The sequence below is a fragment of the Dermacentor albipictus genome, chromosome 4 (assembly GCF_038994185.2).
Source record: "Dermacentor albipictus isolate Rhodes 1998 colony chromosome 4, USDA_Dalb.pri_finalv2, whole genome shotgun sequence".
NCBI lineage: Eukaryota > Metazoa > Arthropoda > Arachnida > Ixodida > Ixodidae > Dermacentor > Dermacentor albipictus.
In genome coordinates this window covers 147,632,854-147,657,898 of record NC_091824.1, presented here as the reverse complement: position 1 = coordinate 147,657,898, position 25,045 = coordinate 147,632,854, and the positions used below count along the sequence as shown (strand labels likewise).

General features: G+C 43.4%; 1 protein-coding gene across 6 annotated transcripts in view; it reads right to left on the bottom strand.

Moving 5' to 3' along the window:
- Positions 1-25,045, bottom strand: part of LOC135902182 (hemicentin-2-like) — a 602,016-nt gene that overhangs the window by 301,980 nt on the left and 274,991 nt on the right. For 2 of the 6 annotated variants that reach the window (XM_070537726.1, XM_070537727.1), the window contains exon 1: positions 5,526-6,691. The exons of 2 other annotated variants lie outside the window; for them this stretch is intronic. In XM_070537726.1, the coding sequence (XP_070393827.1) occupies positions 5,526-5,619 (94 nt within the window). In that variant the 5' untranslated portion in view covers positions 5,620-6,691. Of the gene's footprint in view, positions 1-5,525; positions 6,692-25,045 lie in introns of those variants that run through there. 2 more of the 6 variants (XM_070537723.1, XM_065432141.1) reach the window with 1 other exon arrangement.

Below are 25,045 nucleotides of genomic sequence, written 5' to 3'. Positions count from 1 at the left end.
ATAACCTTTCGCAATCATATGCAGCACTTATCGGCGGTATATGAACTTACTCTTAGTCCTTGCTGCAACCTTCTTTTCAAATTAACAGCACTCAACCGACAATCTGCCAGGAGGCAGGCGTGCGACATTACTAATCATTGCTTAATAGAAACCGCCTAAAACTCTACGATAGCAGCGAAGCAAATAAGAACTACATTTCAAGCGAAGCAAATCGATGACCATTGCGGAACAAAGAGCTGCGTTCAGGGAAAGGCTTTTCCCGAAGGATATTTTGTTCTCCGCTGCAGTGAACGGAGCAAGGAAATATAGCTCTGTTTTTTCGTGTTTATCTCCATTCCGATCAGTGTGAACTTGTCTAAATGTGTTGCGGCCCAGTCAGGCAAACTATTGGCTTTAGATGTATATCCAGAAATATCCCGTTATATCTGTACTGCGCGTCTCAAAGTGAAAAATAAATAAATAAATAAATAAATAAATAAATAAATAAATAAATAAATAGGTCAACTTAATGTGTCCGCGAATTGAAGTTCCATATTTGTTTACAACACATGCAAAAATATAGAGGCGACGAGTGGTTCCTATGGCAAAAAACCTACAAGCATATATAGACAGCTTGATGGAGGCCAGGGTGCCAGTAGCCGGCAGTAGTGACAACCAGGAAAGTATTATTTACAGTATTAGCTGACCAAACATTATAGCAATTGAAACGCGAAGTCAAGATCAATAGGAACGCATTGTCTTAATGCGCTTTCACGCGAGATTCCGGTAGAATATGCGCTATGGTAAGAAATGTGTATGTTTTATCACATCGTTATTGACGACCAGTTACGCTGGGATAACATGTATTATCTTCAGATCGACGTGGCATTGTGTAGTAATCAGTAATGAACACGTGCAGTAATATCATGACGCAAATAAGTGCGTAAGTAGAGTTGCAGAAAGGCGATACGGCAGTTCTTGCGAGTTATCGAAGGAATAGCACAGTTATAACTATGAAAAGAAAACGAACGAAATAAATAATAAAGCTCCGCGCATTTCGACACGAAAAACCTAAATGTCGGAAATCTTTATCAGTGATCAGAAGTAATATGAGCCTAAATGTACAACCCGCAACAAATGATTCCCTACCAAACAACGTTATTCTCACTTCAACTGTTAAACGGGACCCACAAGTTACAATGTTTTCTTTGCTACGAAATGCAGCCAATGTTTTGCAAAAAGTCGTCAATGTATTATGTACAAATGCAAAGCCGATAGGGGAGACCATAATCAGTGCTGTTGATTCGTCCAGACACAGAAGACACTGCTGTCCCCGAAGAGGAGCTCTGCATGACCATATTCTATTTATTTATTTATTTCAAATACCTTACAAGCGCTTTAGAGTAATAATAATAATAATAATAATAATAATAATAATAATAATAATAATAAGAAGAAGAAGAAGAAGAAGAAGAAGAAGAAGAAGAAGAAGAAGAAGAAGAAGGAGAAGGATGTTGTTTACGTTTCATCACAGCACTGATAACGGAAGCTGTAGGTAAAAGCTGCTCTCCTTCTATAGAGTCAGATTGACAAAGGTCCACACTTTCCACAAGAGAGTCAGCAGTGGCAATTACAATAAGTTTTTGCATACTGAAAGAAAAAAAATTCCAGGGGGTGTCTTAGTTTCATAAACATACAAAGCACAAGAACAAGTATAAGGGTGACCAGAGAAGCAATCCACTTTAAGAGCCTAGCATATGCACTTTTCACAATTTTATAGGTGTACAGTGCAGAAAATCTATACCAGCTTTCATATATTCATTAAGTAGTGTAGGCATTATGCCGGAAAACTTACCTTTGGAATAATTTGTTTCGGGGTTACCTCTATCCACATATCTTTATATCGTGTATTAAGCGATGTAATATGTTTTGCTGTAGGTGTGAAAGATCATGTAGAAAATGTAAATTTTCTTTCACTTCGCGCCTGGTCATGCCTAGATAATTTCCAGCCTGCTGAAACAATTCGCCCATGCAGGCACCATACCATAAGCTAAAAAGTACTCTGATATATTTATTTTCACGCCTATTCAAAACGGAGAAGCGCATTTAGAGCTACGAGCAATCAGCGCACACGACGTAAAAGGAACATAACAAAGTCGATTTACCTGCGGTGTGATGGGCAGTTAATGTTGGCTAAGGTAAGCCTGCAGTTATATAATAGGTTCAATTAAACTCCATGAGAAACGCATTCATGAAACGCAACAAATCTGTGACCAAAAGGCTGTAGCAAGAGAAGAAATCAAGGGGTACATTCTGTCGAGAAAATAATCAGCAAAATATTTACTCGGGCAAAAAAAGAAACACTGAGGATGTTGAATATGACTAACCAAGAGATAAAGAAATAGACAGAAATATAAAAGGAAAGAGACATTCATTTCTTTAGCAGTGACTTGCTATAGGCTCACATAATCCAAGGTAAAGATGGGGATCCAGAAATGAAAGTGCACTGTGGGAGAGAAGTTGTATAAACAGCGATATAAAGTGCCTCAGACCAGCTTAGACCGACATTTCGATAGGTGAACCACAGAGAGACCCATCTATTTATACGAGGGCGAATCTAAAAGTACTTGCCCCTATTTCTTTATTAGCCAAAATAAGATACATACAGGAAATTACAAATACCGTACTATTCTACGTACCTTACATTTTTTTCGACATAGTTCCCACACCGATTCAGACATTTGTCTCATCACAGCGTTAACAGTGAGATGTCCCTGTGGTAAAATTCGTTCGGCTGACTGTGGAGCCAGAGCCGCTCTGCTGTCTACGCTTTATCGTTGCACGTGAATCGCTGTCCTTGCCACGAGCTTCTTCAACAGACCGAAAACGTGGAAATCACGAGCGGCGAGGTCCGGACTGTATGGCGGAAGGTCCAGACTTTCCCAGTTGCTGTCGTCAGTCAGCGACGCACGCGGCCTCCCCGAATGTTCATTGTCATGCAAGTCTTCACGGCCTTTGGCCAAGTCACAACACTACCACATCACGCATGTCAAAGCGAGACACCTTTTCCCATACGTGGGCTGGATTTCCCTGTGAGTTTCGATGCGCGTTCGTCCTTTGCTCCATGGAAAACGAATCACACTTCGTTGCTCGTACGCCGTGGACGTGTCAAACACAACCGCCATGTTCAACAACTGGCATCAGTGCTGTGCCGCGGAGCTACCGGCAGATAATGCCGGGTCGGTCCGAAAAAGGTCAACCTCCGGGAATAGATATGTTGACGTCGAATTTAAAGCCACAATTTGCCTAAAAAAAAGAAAATAGGGGCAGACTTTCTGATTCGCCCTCGCAGAAGGACCCTGACGCAAGGCTCTATAAAAACACTTTAATATTTTAGGCTTCGCTCCTATCACTCTACATTGTAGCGACCACAACACAAATAAAAAACACCTTGTTACAGAGGAAAATGGCGTAACTGTGGGCGTTTTATTATTCATAATCCCTTTTTGACTTCTGGGAAACAATCGCTTACATCGGCGGTTAACATGGTATAACGCATTTAAGAGGCCATGTATAGAAGTTACAGAAATTCTTGCATAAAAGGCGTTTATGACAATGTAAAGCAGCACTCAGTAAAGCAAAACGGTACCGACAACTTCCATATAGGCTGACTTCCTGCAGTACCGTGATTTCTAGCCTGTTCATAAATTGCAACGAGTGCGGAAGGATTTATTGGAGGTGTTAAGCGTATCGTAGCGTCATTACTGGTCATTTGAAGCGCGGATGTGGTTTTTGCAAAAGACGAAAGGAACGCAGAAAATATTTATTTCATTATGATAGGTTTCTTGAGCTGGGGAACCTACGCGTAAGTTGAAGGCAATTAGTGCGATGTGTGTGGTATGTTGTAAGGCTTATTCGAAGCAATAGCGCGTTGTACAGATACCATTACCAAAAAAGGCTTCGTAATAACTTCTTTCCGTAAAAATTTTCAGACCAGACATAACTGAGTGAGCAATTGGTTAAAAAAAATACCAATTGATCGCGCTTTACGGCTAGACGTGCTGTTACGAGGTTACGAGGAAAGCTATAAATGGCTATAAGGAATGTCTGGGTTAGCTTCGCCGATGTCCTCAAGGAAGAGGCTGGGAAAACGTAAGAAAGAAAAACGAATGCAAGCATAGCGTATTTTTTTCTTTCCTCGCCCCATATGTTTATACTCATAAAGCGGGCTCGTTGCCTGCAGTCGAGGTGAAGAAATTGCGATGTAAGCCATAAAGGCAGCTTTACTGATGTTCTCAATCAAGAAGGCTTGAACAAAGAGATATAACAGAAAAACAAAGCAAGAGCACAGTGGTTTTCTTTTGTTCCCTCAAGTCTCGAGATTCAAAGCTGCACGAGCATGGCAGCCGCAGTCCAAACACCGAGGTTTGTGCGGGCGCCCCCGCACCACATCCCGCAGTACCGCAGGTCTCGGGAAAGAGGAACGAGTGTTTGTCCCGCGGTGCCAAGGCGAAAATGCGAACACAGCTCAGCCTCCAGAAATAGACCCGGAGGCATCACAAACAGTCGCTCGCGCGGAGCACGGTCGGTCAGAAAGACCCGATAAACGCCGGGGATGCGGCACAGTTTCAGTGCTATAGGAAAAGACCTAGGAGCGAAGTTGCGTGTTCGATTGGCGAAGCCTCCAGCGGCGCATTGTCTTGATAACTTTGTTCTGTTTGTTTGCTTGCTTGTATGTTTGTTTCTTCTTCACGCTCCTGCTTATTCTTACACGGTGAGAAAATAGTTTTTTTTTTTTGTGAGCATGGTAAGAGCGGCTTTCAAATTCGCGTCAAAAGAGGCAGGACGAAGAATAAAAAAATAAAATATAAGGCCTCGTTTTTCAAATTACTGGAATAGTTCATGTTCGCTGTTTTCTGCGGTATTATAACGAGAGCGCATTTTCGCCGACAGAGGAAGAAACCGCGAGCGCCAAGGGGGCTGAGAAGGGGGTCAAGGAGGCTGCATATCGGCAGTTGTAAAGAAGCGGCTCTCCCAAGTGAAATGTTTCGTTTCTCATTAAAAACTCATTGGATTGCTTCAGCAGTCTTTGACTGAGACTCGTTCTAATAAGAAAAAAGAAAAAAAAAGAAAGAGCGGCTAATTATCTTTCAATATAAATAGTAGAAAATAAACTCAACTAACTCGCATAGGTGACCTGGAAAGGGTTCTACAACAAGACCTAGCGCTGAAAACGCACAGCCAAAATCTCACCGGCTATCGGTCCACCATATTTTGCACAAGCCGCCGCTTCCTGCCCTTATCAGGAATTCTAAACTCATTGCCGGTGATTCCAAATGCAGTAATCTGATACCACTTTCTGGAAATACGAAGTCATTACGTTCCTTCAAGCTTATATAGATCGCTTGCAGCGGCATGAGCAAGAAGGTCTTGACAAATGGGTATTCAATAATTGCTGCTTTAAAAAAAAAAGATACAGAAAGGAGATAACTAAAGAGAGAGCCTTCGAAATTCCGAGACCCTGGTTCCAAGAGCGACCGACTCACCACCGGCCCGTGCAGGCCGCGAAATCCAGAGGCAGCAGCCGACGAGCCAGCCAAGATGCAACCGCCAGTGCGTCGCTGCAGCGAAGCCCGGCATGTTCGCGATGCTGGCAAGACGGCTTGCAACGCATCCAGCGACGACGCGCCAAAGGATCACCCACACACGACACAGCAACGCTCACTCCTTTAGCGTAGGGATGGTCACACTCACGCGAGTTGAATCGAGGTCGCCGGGCGACCAGTGTGCGCGCACTCGTTGCGTCTGCCGACTGCTTATTATTTTTATAGTGCAAGAGGACCTCACATTCACTGTGCGGTCTATGGTTAAAATTCCTGGTCGCTTGAATGCGAAATCCACGACGGTCGACGAGACGTTTTCGATGAAGAAGTCCCTCGGGCTCACTGTATCGCGTACGCAAGACGATGCTTAACCCCGTTCCGCTATGCAGTCAGTAAGGCCAGATTTCCAGGTTGCGAGCACTCTTCATTTGGCCCCTGTGTGCTGCAGAGTGACGAGACGATGCGCTAGATCTCTGCCGACTTGCTCTCACTTTAGCTTGTGTGGCTGTACGTTATCGCACTTCCTTAACTGTATTCCACTGAGCAAATGTCGAATGTGCGGCATGTTTATGCCTGAGCCTATATATATACATAAAAACCAAGGAATTGTTGCTTCGCTCAAAGAACAGTAAGAGAAAAAGTAGGGTATGGGAACCTCTGAACCAGAGAAAAAAAGATACAGTAATAAGCGGCCACCACACCAGAGTTTGTCTGAAATGTGGATCGTCCGAATATCCTAGTGATGCGACGCCGGCATTGTCCGGATGGTGCACTGGACAGAGGTGACGGGCCGAGCCGGCGAGCACATAGAGCGAACGGGTCGAGCACGGTGCAGCGAGGGGGTGCGGCGGACACACACGCAGAGCGGGAGCTTCCCGCACGTCACGCGAACCGCTCACACACGTCGCATGGGCACCGGTGGACTGAAGCAACAGCGAAACGAAGCACTCTCGCCCTTCTTCGTCCCGCAATGGGCCACCAGCAGCAGCCGTCGCCGCGCGGGACGGACGCGGAGCAGCGGAGGAGGCGTCGGCGCGCGCGGGTCCGGACTCCGAGGAGGCGGCTCCTCGCGAGCATCGACACACGCACGCGGCGGGGGGATGCGCGCGAGTTTGGCTCTTTCCCGTGGGCCGGGGCGCGCCAGGCGAGCGAAGCCGCCGCTGCGTGCGCGGAACAGTCGCGCAGAGGCGCTGCCGCTGCTTGCTCGCTGTCGGGCCGGCCGCTGTCGTGACGCGGCGCTCCGGTCGACGTCCCGGTGGGCGACGCCGAAGCCGGCCTAATGAGCACCCACACGCGTCGAGCGAGTGCGTGAACGAGTGAGTGAGACCAGCGTCTTTAAAGATTAATTTGTCAAAACCTGGCTGGGAGGGGCGTTCACGAACGCCCACTCCTATCGTTTGGGAATGGCCGAGAGCCTGGTGTGCGACTCCTGTGGGTGCGAGAAAACCATCGAGCACCTATTGTGTAGCTGCCCTCGCTACGATGTGCGATGCCTCTCTCTGCGGGCAACTTTACACCGACTGAACTCAGACCGTTCACCGACTCAAAGATACTCGGACCGTGGCCGCACCCGTTACTGGCCCGAAAAGCGATTCGTGCACTACTACAATACTTGAAGTGCACCGGCTTAAGAGACAGTTTATAGTGTCCCTTTGTATAGTGCCCCCCACACGTACCCAGTGCTTACTCACTCACTATTTTCCTCTTTCTATTCCCCTTTCCCCCACCCCCAGTGTAGCGTAGCAAGCCGGGTGCTCGTCTGGTTGACCTCCCTGCCTTTCCCGTCCTTGCTCTCTCTTTCTGTCTTGTCTAAACCATTTCTTCGCCTTATATGTACCTACTTCAAGCTTCGGTTCGTACACGTGGCCCTTGGAGAGTATTCGATAGCTTCAAAACCTTTTTCAGTTACGGAAGCCTTCATAAAGAAAGAGAACGTGGTAAACAAGCCTGCATACAAGCATGCATGTATAACTATAGTTATACATGCATACTTCCACAATAAAGGTTTTTCGCGGGAACCTTTGCAATAATTTGGGCATTTGCGTTTAAATTCACCCTATGTTTTGGGCCATGAGCTGGTGATTTGCAAATGCTCGCTCTACTCTGTCATAAGTAATTTTGAAACGTCTATCTCCATCGTCGTGTCTGCAGTATCGGCATCTGTTAGCGCGCTTCGACGTATCTCACTATATATCTTGGTGTTCGTGCTCAAGACCAATTCACATGCTCATAATGTTCTTTTCTTTATTTTTTCTTTACTTTTTAGGGAATCAACTGCTGAGCTAGTGACCAAGTACACGAGAACACTCGAAAACAAGGAACCTAATCTATCCTTGCCAGCCGCGAAGGATGAAGCATGGCAGCTTGAAGGTAATTGTGTACTCAATGCTAAAGGTAACAGCTGAGTCCTTGAAAATACTGCTGTAAGCAAGCTCGAGGCCTCCGTAGCTAAATTTTACAAGATTCCTGAGTTCACCGTCTTACGTCACGCAGCTCCACCATCTTGGCCGAACAACGGAGACAGACAACGCCTCCAAAACTGCGGCGCGTCATGTAACCTTTGGTAGCGCGTCGGACGTTGCGGTTAGTTTAGCGCGTGTATACCAGCGCGAGCGAGTAAGCAAACTTTCATGGAAGTGAGGGACATGAACATAGTTATTGATCTACCTAACTGCAGGCTACCCGCCGTGGTTGCTCAGTGGCTATGGTGTTGGGCTGCTGAGCACGAGGTCGCGGGTTCGTATCCCGGCCACGGCGGTCGCATTTCGATGGGGGCGAAATGCGAAAACACCCGTGTGCTTAGATTTAGGTGCACGTTAAAGAGCCCCAGGTGGTCAAAATTTCCGGAGTCCTCCACTACGGCGTGCCTCATAATCAGAAGGTAGTTTTGGCACGTAAAACCCCAAAAATTATTAAAAAATTATTATTAACTGCAGGCTGCCCCAAGGAAGACGTATTCAAGCAAGCCTTAGTGAGAATGGTTCTAAAATTGGCTCAACGCTGCTCTTTATCTCAATATGAGTTCCTCTTACTGAAGTATGTACTGCATCACAATACCGACCTGAGCAAGCGATAGGAGTCATTAATCGAAAGAGTGAGAAAGCACTAAACTGGTGAGCTATGAGGTTAATGACCGAGTAAATAAGCAACGTGATGACCGAATGTGTGACAGCGTGAATGAGACAGCAAGCGATCAAGCTACAAAGCGATAAAACGGGCGAGCCAGAGTGTGAGTGAACAAGCGAGCGAGTTGCTAAGCGACTGAGGCAGATTACCATAATGAGGATTGATTCTTGCGCAGCGCGCAAGAGTTTGTAAAGATGTAAATAAAAAGACCAAAAGAAAAAAGAAGAGAAAACATTGAGCAATGATTGAACAACAAAGCAGACTTCTTATCGCTATACATGCTGGCCGCAGCGTAACGGGGCGCTTGCCTGAGGCGCCGACGTGTACTTACGTCGGGCCTTGCCACCACTTGATAGCACTCTCCCCTCTTCCCTAATACCGTGCCGCGCATATCGGCTTCGTCGCTTGAAAAAGCTTGCGGCACGCAAGTGGCGTAAGGAAAAGAAACGGCGGGTATACACCGAAACGGTAGACTTCCTCATTTCCCCATCGCACATCGCAGGTGTGATCGCACTTTTACTAAGCAGACTCGTATTTTCTGTGATTGTGCTGAAACATTACACTTTAGTTGGGAGCTCGAAGATAAATATAAGAATAGCGCAAGCGACCTACAGGGCACCAATAACAACGTTAGTATCAGGAAAGATGTACAAGAAAATGGGTTTCCATCACGTAACAGTATTACGCACAACTTACAATAACTTAGTTATGTCGGCAGTGAACTACGGTGTAGATCAAAGAAATCTTCATTTTCCAAACGCTGAGCAGTAAGACCTAAAAAGTCTAAGAACGTGAGCTGAGGCAACAATGTAGTATTACTGCTAATATATTTACCTCTAAAGTGATGATTTGTGGAGCCTATAAAGCTTGATGCATTGCACAGATAGGCATTCTCTCTCTCTCTCTTTCTCTCTCTTTATGCACGACCTGGTTGATTATTTGATTTTGAACACAGATACTATACTGTCTGAATTCTACGACTGAATACAAGCCTGCAATGTCGAATGGTAAGCACGATTGCCCCCACGGGCGTCTGGAATGCTTCATTAGTATCAAAAATATTCTGGCACACAGCGATTTTTATACAGCTTGAAGATAAGCTCCTTTACTAAAGTGATTAAGCGTTCGGGTCTGTTTTAACACCCCCAGCAGCGGTCACAGAACCTTACGTGCACTAAAAAAGAAAAAAGAAAAAGAAAGAAAGAAAGAAAGAGAGAGCGAGAGAGAGAGAGAGAGAGAGTGAGAGAGAGAGAGAACACTTCCGTGCACACTGATAAATTATCCAAAGCTCCGTTTCTAGCTGAATAAATTAGCGCTTATACCAAGGAGATTTAAATATTTGATGTTATAGTCCTCATTCCTATAATCAATTAACCGGTGATACCACCGACGGAAAGTGCTGCAGCCTTGCCTCGCGCTCTCATCGTCACATCTCTATTTATACGTTAAGCCATAGATGCAGCGTTTATATAAATTCTAGCTTGATCATTACGTGAACATTTAATGCTCAATGATGCTCTTCCACCTGTGACACCTGTTCGTTCTTCGTTCCATGGCACAAGCTATAGCTGCTGCGAGCAATATAAGGACAGAAGTGGTACAAAGCAGAGCATCAAGGTTTATCCAAACTATAAGTACTTTCGTGTGGACAGTGTGAGTCCTATGCGCGTTCATGAATATTGGCCCACAAACGAATTGTTTCGTCCATGAAGTTCCTTTTCCTGCTGTCTCACTAGTGCCTAAATAAGAATAAAAATGAATACCCTAAGCCACCTTGCTGCCACTCATCTAGAATCACTAATAATAAGCCGATTAGGTAATTCATTTCACGTTGCAGTGCGCGTTGAGTTCGCTCTCTCTCTCTCTTTTTCGCCAGCATCTGCGGCGTCATAGAACAACTTACTTAGTTTGGTTGGTATTGCGGACAGTGTTGATGCTTCTTAAGCAAAGTTTGAGGCATTGATTGACTATTAGCGTTAGCAGTATAATGCTTCATGGTGTATTGATTTTCTTTCTTTTATTTTTCTTTCTTTTAGTTAATGATTCACCATCAGTACAAAAAGAGGTCCCGGAGTTACAGAAATTGTCAAGGCAACGTCCTATTAGTAATTTAACAATATAGTAATTAATACATTATGACAACGTAGCAGCGACAAACATCAGATTACACTAAGGTAATGAAGCACATAATCAAATCCAATCAATGTGCTTACAGTCATTAAAGTTCAAATCAAACAAATGAAATAGATACTGCGTATTAGTAAATAAAAATGTAATTGACACATTAGGGACAAATAGGACGGGCATATATCAAAGAACACAAGGTTAATGTAGCATGTAATTATAAACAGAAATATGCTTACAATATGGGAAGTACAAGTCAAATATATGCTATGGGATGAAAAACTTAAAATTTCGTAGAAAGAAATAAGAAATGAAGTAAGAAATAAATGAAAAAATTGCGATGCCGTTGCCTGCGCGTCAGGTTACTCGTAATGTATTTCATCTTGTTCTGTGGTCAGAGATTACGTATATATATATATATATATATATATATATATATATATATATTCATTCCAACATGTTACATAATACTGTATTTCATGACTTATGGATTGTAATAATGTATTTTTCCAGTGTTCACCTTTTGAGCCACTGCCTCTTAGAGCATAAAAGAAGGATTACGGTATTGCCGTATAAATTAATATAGTAGAACAATGACAAAATGCGAGTGGCTGGACTAACGGCCCTGAGAAGGATATATGTTGACATTCCAAAAAAAAGGAAAGAAAGAAAGAAGGAAATTGCAGCTTGAAACAATGTGTCCGAATGATATGAAAACAAAAACGAAAACAAGAAACCAATATTTTTGACCGGGACGAAAACTTAACCGAAGCGTTATGCGTTATTTTGTTTCAGAGCGAAACTGAAATGCTTTTTATCCTTTTTCGGTTCAACGGAAAGTCGGCAATCCGAAACAATAGATGTCAGGCAATGTCAACATTACCACGTATCTCAGGGAACCCCATAAGCGCGTATCTCAGGCAGGGATAGTGCGAGTGATAGCCGGTCCAGAGCTGCACTAATCTAAGCCTGCCGCCCGGTGCACTAGCAGATCGGCATCGTAGCAAAAACCAGCGCTTGCGCCCTGAAGAGCTTATCGTTTCGTTTTCTGCGGGTAGAACGCTTTGTTACGGAATTTTTATCGTTCGATTATGTTCGTTTTATCGGAAGAGGGGTCTCGCATTTCGCACACTTCATGACGTGCTGCTTCCGAGATGATGTTCAGTGCCTTGACTCAAGGCACTGAGTTTGATTTCGTAAGTCATAATTCCTTTACTGAGTACAATGAATACTATATTTCCATCACTATTCTGCTTCGAAAATTTTTGCATGCAAACAAATACCGTTATAAACCGTTACGGATCATTTTTTTTTTTTCATTCCGGAGCAGAATCGAAACTTCTTTCAGTGGAACGAAACTAAAACCAGGACGAAAAACACTTCATTCCGATACCCTGGTTTGAAACCACTAATTATGAGCGCAGGGTTGCGAATATTGTAGAACTCCAAGAGAAATATTTGTATTATTCTCGTTATGGGAACATAAACCGGGGTCACGTCAGGAAGAAAACAATTACGGCTGACTATCGTTACAAAGTGCAACAAAATAGGTTCAGCTATTGTCACAGGGTGTTTAACTGAGCTTTAACAGCTACGTTCACGTCTGTTGGTTCCTTTTCTGTCTGTGCTCTACAATTTCTGCTACTATAATTCTCGCAAAACTCAAGAATTGGTCGGGCAACAATTTTAAAGACGGTTTTAATACTACTCGTTTCAGGGCTGCACATGTGACTGATACAGTGAAGTGTAGAACAATATCCAAAAAGACGAGAGACCTCTATAAAATTGTGATATAGCTCAAAAAAAAAAAAGCTAGAATCCACGTGATGTATTCCTTGTTTTGGCGTTTCTGCTTGCTGGTTGTTGGCCGTCGGGGTCATTGCTGACACAAGTTACTTCTCTTTGTTCGCTTATTACACGAACAAGAATATCACATTGCTGTGCGCAGTTAACCACAAAGCTGCGTAGGAAAGCACTCCTGCTTACCCGGGCTTGGTTAACTAACTCAAGAAGCATACGAACCGCATTACTGTTATTTTTATTTCGTAACATCAACAACAACAACGCCAACGCAAGCTGACGCTGTCAACCTTTAACATCCGAACCCTGTCGAGTGACTCTAGCTTAGCAGGACACTTTGAGGAACTATCAGACATTGTTTGAGATGTCATCGGCCTTAGGGAAATTAGACGAACTGGAGAGGCTTATACAGTGCTGACTAACGGCCATACCCTCTGCTATAGAGGGCTCCCAGATTAGAAGCAATACGGGGTAGGATTACTAATCCATAAGGACATAGCGGGCAACATTGATGAATTCTACATCATTAGTGAGGTAGTAGCAGCAGTCGTAATCGCACTTAATATGAGATAATAATGAAAGGTAGTACAAGCATACGCTCTAACGTCTGCTCACGATGATGATGAAGTAGATCAGTTTTATGAAGATCTTAAATTAGCGATGAGAAAAGTGCAAGCTTAGTATGCTGTAGTAATGGGCGACTTCAATGCAACAGTGGGGAAAAGCAGGTTGGTCAACAAGTAATCGGCAAATACGGCGTCGATTCTAGGCACGTTAGAGGAGAGATGCTGGAGAGAATCTGCGAATAATGAGCACCTTCTTCAGGAAGTGTAGAAACAGAAAGAGGACCTGCAAAAGCCCTAATGCTGAAAGAAGAAATGAAATTGATGCCATGCTTACTCCCGATCGCAGCATGATGCAGAATGTAGAAGTGTTAGGTAGGGTAAAGTGCAGTGATCATAGGCTAGTGAGGGCTGAAGAAACTGGCCAACCTAGACGCAGTAAGGGTGCAATCAGACAAATTCAGGGTGGTACTTGCGGACAAATATGTAGCCTTAGAACAGAGAGATGAAGATGACATAGAGGTAATGAATGAAACCGTAACTAGGTTAGCTTCCGAGGCAGCAATGGAAGCGGGAGGCAACGCACAAAAGCTACCAGTAATCAAGCTCTCACAAGTAACAAAATACTTAATAAAGAAACGAAAAAGAATGAAAGTGTCTTATCTATCTTATCTCAAGAGATAGATAGAATTCATGTAACTGTCAAAACTGACCAGCAAGGCGAAAATAAGGGTTATTCGAAATTGTAACGTGAGAAAAACTGAGGAAACCGTAAAAAGTGGACGCAGCCAGAAATCAGGGAGAAGGAAACTTGGCCTAGGACAAACCAAGATGTATGCACTGAAAGATAAGCAGGGTAATGTCATCAGCAATTTCGAAGGTATAGCAAAGGCAGCGGAATAATTCTATACTGACCTGTACAGTACCCAGTGGAGCCACGATACCTCCATTGGAAGCAGTAATGAACAGGTCGCAGAGACTCCTCCTACAACTAGCGATGAGGTCAGAAGGGCCTTGCTAGACATGAAACGGAGAAAAGCGGCAGTAGAAGATGGAATAACATTTGATTTAATCAAAGATGGAGGAGACAATGAGTGAAAAACTGGCCGCCCTCTATACGAATTGTCTATCAACTTCAAGGATCCCAGAAAACTTGAAGAATGCAAACATTATACTAATTCACAAAAAGGGAGACGCTAAAGAATCGAAAAGACATAGGCACATTAGCTTACTCCCAGTATCATATATAAAATATTCACCAAGATAATTTGCAATAGAAAAAGGGAACCACTGGGCTTTAGTCAACCAAAGAACAGGCTTCAGGAAGGGACACTCTACAATGGACTAAATCCATGTCTATAACTAAGCAGTCGAGAAATCCGCAAAGTACAATCAGCTTCCCTATATAACTTTCATAGATTACAAAAAGGCATTTGATTCAGTAGAGATACAAGCAGTCATAGAGTCTTTACGTAATCAAGGAATACAGGCCGCTTACGTAACTATTTTGGAATATATGTACAGAGATTACACAGCTACTTTAATTGTACACAAGGAAAGTAGGAAGATACCTCTAAAGAAAGTGGTCAGAGAAGGAGACACAATCTCTCCAATGCTATTCACTGCGTGCTTGGAAGAAGTATTTAAGCTTTTAACCTGGCTTAGGAGCAAGGATCGACGGCGAATATCTCAGCCACCTTCGGTTTGCAGATGACATTGTTCTGTTCAACAACACTGGAGACGAGTTACAACAAATGATTGAGAACCTTAACAGAGAGAGTGTTAGAGAGGGTGGAAGACTAATATGCAAAAGACAAAGATAATCACGAATAGCCGGGCAAGAGAACGAGAGTTCAGGATCGCCAGTCACCCTCTAGACTCTGTGAAGAAGTACGTTTACCTAGGTCAATTATTTACTCACAGGGAACCTTGATCATGAGAAGGAAATTCACAGAATAATAAAAATGGGTTGGAGCGCATACGGCAGCCATTGTCAGCTCCTAACTGGAAGCTCACCATTATCATTAAAAAGGAAGGTGTACAATCAGTGCATTTTACCGTTGCTGGTATATGGGGCAGAAACTTGGAGGCTGACAAAGAAGCTTGAGAACAAGTTAAGGACCGCACAAAGAGTTATGAAACGAAGAATGTCAGGCATAGCGTCAAGAGACAGAAAGAGAGCTGTTTGCATCAGAGAGCTAACGGATATAGCTGATATTCAAATTGACATTAACCGAAAAACGTGCAGCTGGGCAGGTCATGTAATGCGCAGGCTAGATAACCGGTGGGCGATTAGGGTTACAGAATGGGTGCCAAGAGAAGTGAAGCGCAGTAGAGGATGGAAGATGACTGCACTATTCACTCTAAAAACAGTTTCACCCTTTGGGGTGTATATTTGCCACATAACAATAATCGTCATCTGCCTTTCTTGCGTTTCCTTTCTTGAAAACGCCTGGCCCGCTACTTTCCTGTCGGGAATGCTATGGCATACTGATAACGTGCATGCCGTTCCTTATTGGGAAGCAGCGGGCTCGCAGCGTTAAAGAAAGGAAAGACGGACAAGACAGATGACGAGTATCGCTGTATTTCAAAAGGGTGTAATTTTGCTTAAGATTGTAATGGGGCGATGAAATTAGGAAATTCGCGGGCGCTAGTTGGAATCGGTTGGTGCAGGACAGGGGTAATTGGAGATCGCTGGGAGAGGCCTTCGTCCTGCAGTGGGCATAGAATAGGCTGCTGCTGCTGTTGATGATGACGACGATGACGAGGACGACGATGATGATGAACAACAACAAAACAAACAAGGAAAGGCCAAATTATTGCTAGGGCACACGCGAAAAAAAAAACGCATTTCCCCACTAAGTGTTTGCGCTAACCCCCCGCCCCCTTTATGTTGTTCAGGCACTCACTCAGTGGCGCCGCTCTCGTCGGAACCGGGGGTTTGCAAACCCGGCGGCAAGGCTCTTCTGATGACGGATGCGGGGGGGCCGCAGATACGAATCTCTCTTGCCTGCGGCGGCAGAGGCGGTGGTGGAGTCTTTTCCCACGACAAGATGAAACTTTCGGGCAAGATTAAAAAAAAAGGGGCGAGAGAGAAAGCAGATGGAGGACATTAAGAGGCAGTGCCGAAAACGAAGGAGCCACCGAGCGGCTCCGCCGAAGCGCGCTGCGCACCACGTGCACGCGCGTGAGATTCCGCAAGTGAGCGTTCGGTCTTCGTAGCTTTGCGTGCCTTTCCGCAGAAAAGAGAAACTCTGCGGGCACTCGCTGCGACGGCGACCCATTATTCGTCGCAGGCAGCGTGGCCTGCGCGAGCAGCGGAGGTGTTCTGACGTCGTCGTATATAGAGTTTTCTCATTACGCGAAAGGAAGTCCTTCACGTCGCGAATCGCTCTTGAAAAATGAGATGCGAGCTTTGTCTCATTCGTCCTCAAGCAGTGAGAGAAAGAAGGACTGTCGTGAGCCGGCAAAATAAGGACAGGATCCTAAAGCCAAACCAGAAAGGCCAACGTCACCGAAATACAAAGAGCACACGAGGGATTATCCTATTTAATTCAATACTGAATTCAATTCTTTCTTTCTTCTGTTGTTTAAAACCAAAAGTAACCATACCAAAACTTACTAGGAACGATCAAAGTCACGAGCACGAGTCTGGTACCGGTGCTGTCAGAATGCAGCAATGGAGAGGGCGCCTACCTATTTCCCTCTTATCTGTATTTTATTTTTTGCCAGCAGAGTGTCACTATAAATGTAGGCATTCTTGAATAGCGCTCCGAACCGTAGCCTGCCGTAAGCGTGTAAAATAAAAATTTTTTACACATACTGCAGCCTCGGTGAGCCTATTGCAGGAGTGGGCAGTGAAGAAGAAAAGAAAACGAGAAAACAAAATACAGGCAGAGAAAAAAATGAATATCAAGTAAATGCAATGGTTTTCAAAAATTCTTGCATAGATAAAGAGCAGATGCTTCCAGGTAGTGAATTCCAGAGCTCGATGGTCAATGGAAAGTAGCTGTGCTTGAACATCTCCGTTCGACAAAAGAAAGGGATGAGGTTGAGATTATGAGAACTCCTAGTGATAGAAGGTAGACTAAAGTTCAAATAATTATTTAGTGTAACAAGATGCTGAGAATGAAGCAGCTTGTGTAAAAACTTCATGCATTCTAAGTGGCGGCGAGATGAAAGAACTGTAAGACCTGCAGCTGTATAATGGGAATAAGGGGAAAAATATCGGTTATAGTTGCGAAAAATGAAGCACACTGACTTCTTTTGGACTGATTCAAATTTTTTAATATCGCATTTCTTATGAAGATTCCATATGATACAGCCATCACGCCGTAAGGCGTGTGAAGGGCTGAGCTTAAGTCGGGGAACAAAGGCGCTGGTTGGCGATGTCTGTCAGGTTCCACCGGGGAAATAGGTTCTATGGAATAGAGCTTGGAGCTTTGCCGTTGTATCAGCTCCGCATAATGTAAGTGCAACGCAGATAATAATGCCGTAGGAAGAACGAGTGGTTGCATATCCCCACTCATTTCGAATGACCTGGCCGTGACTTGGCAGTCGTCAAAAGACGACGCTATTTCCTTTGTGAATTGCGCGGTGAATTTTTTCTATGTTGTCCACGAGAACTTATGGATGCAATCCATGGCATGGTGCAGAGATGAAGTTCTAGAGGACAGCCAAAGAGCCGCAGACTTGGCGGGGAGCTTTCTGATTGATAAATTGGTGCGCCCTAATTGATGCCTCACAAATTGTACTGTTGGGCAGCATGACCTCGTCAGAGAATGCTGCAATATATATATATATATATATACATATATAGTTATCTATATATATATATATATATATATATATATATATATATATATATATATATATATATATATATATATATATATATATATATTATCTACGAAGCACATAGATAATGTTGTTGCGAATTCTTTGCGTAAACTGTTTTTCTTGAGGCGCTCACTGAAATCATCTACGTCTGGTGTTCGTCTACTGGCGTACAATTCCTACATTCGTCCGTTGTTGGAATATGCCGTAATTATTTGGGACCCATTCACTTTAACCAATATTAAAAAACTGGAACGTGTACAGCATAAGGTAGTTAGGTTTGTTTTTAATTCATACGGCCGCGCGTCAGTTGGTGAGCTCGTAAGGCGCAGTGGATTACCCCCGGTGACTGTGCGCAACCGTATCTGTCGATTAAAGTTCCTCTTCCAACTTGTAAACGGCCATTATAAGGTTAACACTTCCAAGTTCTTTACTTACTCATCTGGTTATAACACGAGACGAAGGCATGCTTTATCGATAACCCCCATCAACGCACGGAATAACTGTTTCAAATATTCTTTTTTTCCTAGGACAATAAAAGACTGGAATGATCTTAATTCTCATATTGTTACCCAGAATTCCTTACCAATGTTTGAAAAATGCTTGCAAATGTTATGAATTCGTGTGCGTTATCTGTTGTATGTTTTTTTTCTTGTATGTATTCTTCATTAATGTCCTAAAATGCCTGCATATGTGATGGATTTGTATGTGTTTACATGCTTGTACATATCTATGTATACCCACCCTGCTATGATCTGATTTCAGATCGCAGTATCTATAAATAAATAAATAAATATATATATATATATATATATATGTATGTATATATATATATATATATATATATATATATATATATATATATATATATATATATATATATATATATATATATATACCGCTCAGAATTCGCCCAAAGGAACATCTCCTGAAGAAGCGTTTCATTACTGATTAAAGAGCAAAGCTTCGCCGCGACGAAATCCGTGACAGGCTGTCGTTACTAATTGAATTCCGGAAATTACCAACGGAAAGCCCTGTCAAAATGAAAAGATCAGTGGCGCTGTCTCTGCTTAAACTTGGAGTAATGGGAACAATCGGTGCTTTGCCGCACGCACATACAAACGTACACGCACGCACACACGTACGCACACACACTGAACTCCAGAAATCGCGCACATTGGCTTTCTTACTTTTTTTTGGTAAGATGTGTTATAGCTATGATCTGTCAGTGTGCAGTACTTTGCAGAGTAAGCTAATTGATTAGAACGTCGAAAAAACAACTAAACTGGAAGGACGTCAGATTTTTTTTTGTGTGTGGGCTATAATGTCTGCATAGATTGAAATGGTAGCAAAAGAAGAAAATTTAGTAATCTTCCAGGGGTGGCATCTACTCACGTCCCAAAATAGTATTAGATGAAATATTGTAAATAATGTAAATAAAATTATACAAGGTCACAAGCTAAGATATGAAAGGACAAGTTTTAGTCCTCGTGCACTTTTACTTGCCTCATACCTGTTGTGAGATACTGCTCCTGCAAATAGCCCAGCTGAAAGCTTAATTAAATATTGTATTAACTAAAACTTCTGGGAACTACAATATTTCAGTTAATTCACACGTACCGTCATTTCCAACTAATCCGTCTGTACATGGCCATGCATTGCAAGGGTTGACTGCCAGGTTCATTTAATGGCAACACTCAGAAGTACACAGAAGACAGAGCCTTTGTCAAGTTAATTTCAGCTGTCATTTCTGACCTGTTTAGAAGTACATTGTTGTATCAAATGTATACGATTGGGTCAGTTTCACTCACACACGCAAATAAGCACTTGCTGAAACCCCTTGTCAGAACTATGAAGTATTTGCTTCATGAGCAGGCTTTGCTATTTTTAGGGATTGCGACAATTGACATTTTACTTCTTTTTTCCCCGTTATTTTACCTCTTCAGTCAATGAACAAAAGCCTGACGTGCACATATTACTACACAAAAACCCGCTTATGTTACACTCGTCATCTATTGCCAGACACGCTTGTCATCTTTCTTAACGAGATTTCCCCTTAACTATATTTGGTCATCTCAGTAGAAACATGAAAACAGGAAGCGTGCCCTATGGGGTAACTTCAATATCTAGAAGTATCGAGAAAATGAAATGAAGCAGACGCGGCTGTAGACAAGACCTTCACAATTTCAAGACCCACTCAGAGCTTGCATCTTTTAATGGCCTGGTTTGCACGGGTTCGATCTGTGATGGGACCCTGACGCACTCATGCGGGGTAATACACAACATTACTTTGGTCTTTTCGGTGATTAAGGGTGTCGTTGGGCTATTAAGGGCATAGTTTCACGAGCGAGGCTACTTTGGCAAAGCATATAACGACCATGGATGCGTCACTCACGGCAGGCCTCCCGGGACGACCACGGAGCCCACTAGTCGCACTTGACTACCGCGGACCCCGCGTACGCGTAGAGAGGAGCGCCCAGCATCCGGTTATTACGCCCAATTGAGCATTATCATGGTCGCCGCCGCTTGGCCGCGCAGATCTGTCCGTCCCTGGAACCGTTGCCCCGTCTGACGGCCACGGCTGCAGTCATCAATAAACGAGGTCAACGCTTCTATTCCGGTGGCCTGGTCGCGCACCATCTCTTTTCCGCGCTGAACGCCCCTCTGCCTTCACTTTTCCGGCGATTTCCTTTTTTTTTTTCTTCTTTGGCTTATGTGTCGGTGGCAGCAGGTCGTAGTGTGAAACACACCCGCCTTCTTTCTCCCCCCCCCCTTTTTTTTGTTTCATTGGCGAGCGGCACGGCTGAGAGCGATGCTAACTCATGTAATCGTCAAGTAACGAAACGCCACAATATAAGCTCGCTGCCTTGTATGTATGTTGCGCTTATTCAAGCATCGTGGCTTGCGTGGCAATTTTTCGCTCGTGGTTAGGTTAGGGTCGAGGGATTTGCAGTTTTCTCAAAGAAATAACATGTCGCAGAGTCTGGGCATGCGCCGGTGGCTCCAATCATGGCCTGTAATTAATTTATAACTGTGAGGTCATTGTAAAAAAATGCATTCATAATAGCTTTTCAACACAGCATGATCAATGCGCTGAGAACTCTCCTGTGGCATTTCCAGACCTCTGAAAGTATGTTGATTCCATTAGTAAGTAATGCTCAATGACCCACAATACAGCGCGTGTGAAAGACGCATTCGGTGGATAGCGTTCGGGAATGATCCCGTATTTGCTTGCTGGGAACCATCGCCTTAACCTCATCACATGTGATCATTATTTTGCACTGAAGAGAAAGCTGCAGGTGGCATGCGCAAATCAAAAGCACGATAGCATGAACGTTCATATTCTAAGGCATTGTGTGCACTTGCGCCACAGCGTCCTCTCCTCGGTATCGCGAAAAAGTACTGGACGCGAAGCAGCTTCGCAGTTTTCTCCCCTGTGGAAGGCTATTCTGAAACAAACTTAAAGGACGGCAGCTCTCATACAAAGTGAGGAACAGTGGCATGTGAAATGAACCGCTTCGCTCACTGTTGCCTGTTCCAAGAGTCTATCTTTCCTCTTTTTTTACATTTATTTATTTACCAAAGTACCCACAGCGCCTTCGATAGGCATTACAGTGTGTTTGTGTAGGGGGGGGGGGGGTATCCCATTAAAGGCGTTTTATCTTTATTAGCATTGAAGAATGTTTACTGAAAGGGTCGGCTATCCTAAACTCTTAGCAACGAATTACGACAAGAAATGTAACAAATGAAAACACGATATAGACTAATAGAAGAGCAATAAAATAATGGAAGAACATTGCATAGAATAGACATACAAAGAGTAGCATGCAACCCCCAATGAATTTACAAACCAATGTGTTTTTCTGCACTTGTGGTCGAATAGAAAAACGAAGTAGGCATAAATAAATTTTGAGAATAAAGAAACAAAAATTTTCGCAGAACGAATGTCACGAATGCCGTAACATTGAAGGAAAGTAACGACAAACCACACTGCCAATGCCAAAAGGCGTCATTAATGAGGCGAGTGTGCAGTTCGGCTCCTCTATCGCGCTTACCACAGGACACGCTGCGCCATCTAGGGGCACTACCAAGAGCTCCAAATGTGGCGCCTTTGTGATTATTTATTTTAACAAGATTGTCTTAATATATTAACGCGGGTCCCATTCATCAAGACGCTGAAGAAATAATAAAGGATGTTTTTTTTTTTCATTGAAAAGGCGCACATTCTCAGTGGTACATGCCTAGTGACCCATGTTGGCGGCAAAAAAAAAATAAATAAAAAAATACATTAATAATATAATTGAAGAGCGGCACATGCCTAGTGTCCCATACCCAGTGACCAAGGTTGGTCCGACGGTTTGTATTGAACCTTGTTCCCACAGCACAGCAGTTCAATGCACTACACACTGGACCATAACTGTTACTGTTAGAGACATCGATCAGGCAGGCAGACATACAGACATACACAGACAGACACAGAAAGACAGACGTACAGAGATAGATAGATAGATAGATAGATAGATAGATAGATAGATAGATAGATAGATAGATAGATAGATAGATAGATAGATAGATAGATAGATAGATAGATAGATAGATAGATAGATAGATAGATAGATAGATAGATAGATAGATAGATAGATAGATAGATAGATAGATAGATAGATAGATAGATAGATAGATAGATAGATAGATAGATAGATAGATAGATAGATAGATAGATAGATAGATAGATAGATAGATAGATAGATAGATAGATAGAATGTGTGTGAAGTATCCTAAGAATGCTCATAGCATGAAAGTCAACCTCTCTACTCCTAATGAAGAATTAATCAGGTCATTGGTCAAGATAAAATCCTCACAGTTCCGACCTTTTGTTTTCTTGGATATGACGAGGGTCCAATTATTTCTTGCAGAGGGAAAAGACGCGTATCAAGATCGTTGAGACAACCACAGAAGATTCCTCGTGGGGGCTCCCTCTGTGGGCACTAAATGAGACAGCGCTCCACACAAGCTTATGCCGCGCCATAACGGGGTTGTTTACCTGTATGAACAGTATAAAAGTCGGAACGGGTGGACATTGAGTGCCTATACGCTGTAGTACTAAGAAAGATTCTTTGAGTTCCGCCGACGGTTCTGCCGACGCGTGCCTTGGTGCTCCTTATCAACACTAAAGGACAGTCCATTCGGCTAGATAATGGTGACCAAATCAAAACAGTGCTCGAAGCGCGCAGAAGAAAGCGGCACTGTATATAGTATTAGCAAAATTTTGCGCTTCCTTTTTTTGCCTTAGTCCCTCAACTTTTGTGCTGTTTCCATAATACCTCTTCGTGCTAGGTGTCACTGCCCCAGCGGAGCCATAGTAAATCTATCAAGACTCGTCCTTCTATATTGAATCGGCAACTGAAGCACTTTGTCGCCTGGTCGACGTATAACTGAGTCAACACTATATGCCTTTTTTAGTGACTAGGCTAGCCTTTCACGAACACCATCATACTGGAGCGACGGACAGCCTTGTTTGCAACTTCTGTGGTGGTGATGAGATGGACGTACTCTCTGCGACATTGCTTGTTCCAAACTAAAAAAATAAATCAACGGAAAATGCTCCTTACAACAAGAAAATAACTATGTAAGAACAGCCTGCATCTACGTAAAACATTCTGACATATATGGCCAGAAAAGTACTTCCAAATAAGGACGTCAGCACTTTTGTCTCTTTATGATGACATGCTGATTACATGCCAATTACTTGGCAAGCTATTTGTAACTTTTTTTCCCTCCCTCGCCGTTTGGACGCATGTTTATTATCCTTTGTTATACTTTATTTTCACTCCCACCTTTTCACTTTGCCATATTTATCATTTTGTTTTCTAAATGAATAAGCAGATAAACACGCCTTCCGTAACTGCGTTGTCTTTCACGCATCCATCTTATCGTCCTCTGTTTTGCTAACACATGCATGCTAACTCCTCATGATGGCAAAGTGGGTTGTTACCAAGTGCATCACATCTCAAATCACCGATAATTCAGAGCAGGGCAAAGGCGAAGGTGACATTAAGAATGAGAGCCGCATTTGTGTAACCGCCATTGAGGGTTTTCTTCGAAAGAAACAAAAAAATGACATCCGCCAGAAATTGTAGCACGAAGCTATGACGGACACACGCCTACGGATTTCTCCGAGAGCCTTGCAGTGGGAGGAAAATGTGTCCTGGTCCAAGATTTCTTTGTGCCAGCCTACATTCTCATTGTCAACCAATAATAACATGCACTCACATTTCATCATAGGCTCCCAAAGACTTGCATTGAATGGCGTACGTACAATACAGCACTGGAAAAGCGAGAAACAAGGTTTTCGATTAAGGCAATGGGTTACCAGGAAGACAGAAATAACATTGGGCTAACGCAAGAAGCCTCACGCTGAAACTAGGGAAGCGTCGCCCTTTGTTCAGTTACAAGGTAGTGCATGGGAATGTGTTGAAAACTGCACTTCAGACAATGCCGATTTCAACACAAATATTGAAAACTTCGTTTTTGAACACATTCTACCAATGTTCACTTTATTCTAACCCCCTTTCACAGGCGTTCTTATGCCGCTACTTAACGTAAGGTATATTCTTCTGTTTTGTTCTTCTTTTCCCCCTAATCAAACAAAGTGTTCTCAATTGCGTGCCTCTGAGTCAGTTATGTCGTCTTTTAGGTGGCGTGAATCATGAATGCCGCACCCTTCATGCTGTATCGCTCGACGTTCCTGCGCTCTTCTCCCTTCTCGCCCTCACTCAAGCGCTAAATCCATCTAGACGGTGAAATTATTCTTAATGAAGAGAGCTGCACCACTCCGCGGGTGGCACATCCGCTTCGAGGGCAAGGATAGCGGGACCCTCGCACGAGCGATGATGCTCTGGTGCATAGAAGGCTGATAGGCCCCAACCGGACGTCAGCCATAATTTATCCGCAAGTCATACTAGACGTAAACGCATAATCACAGACCACGTCTCGCCTATACTTGCTTTCCGT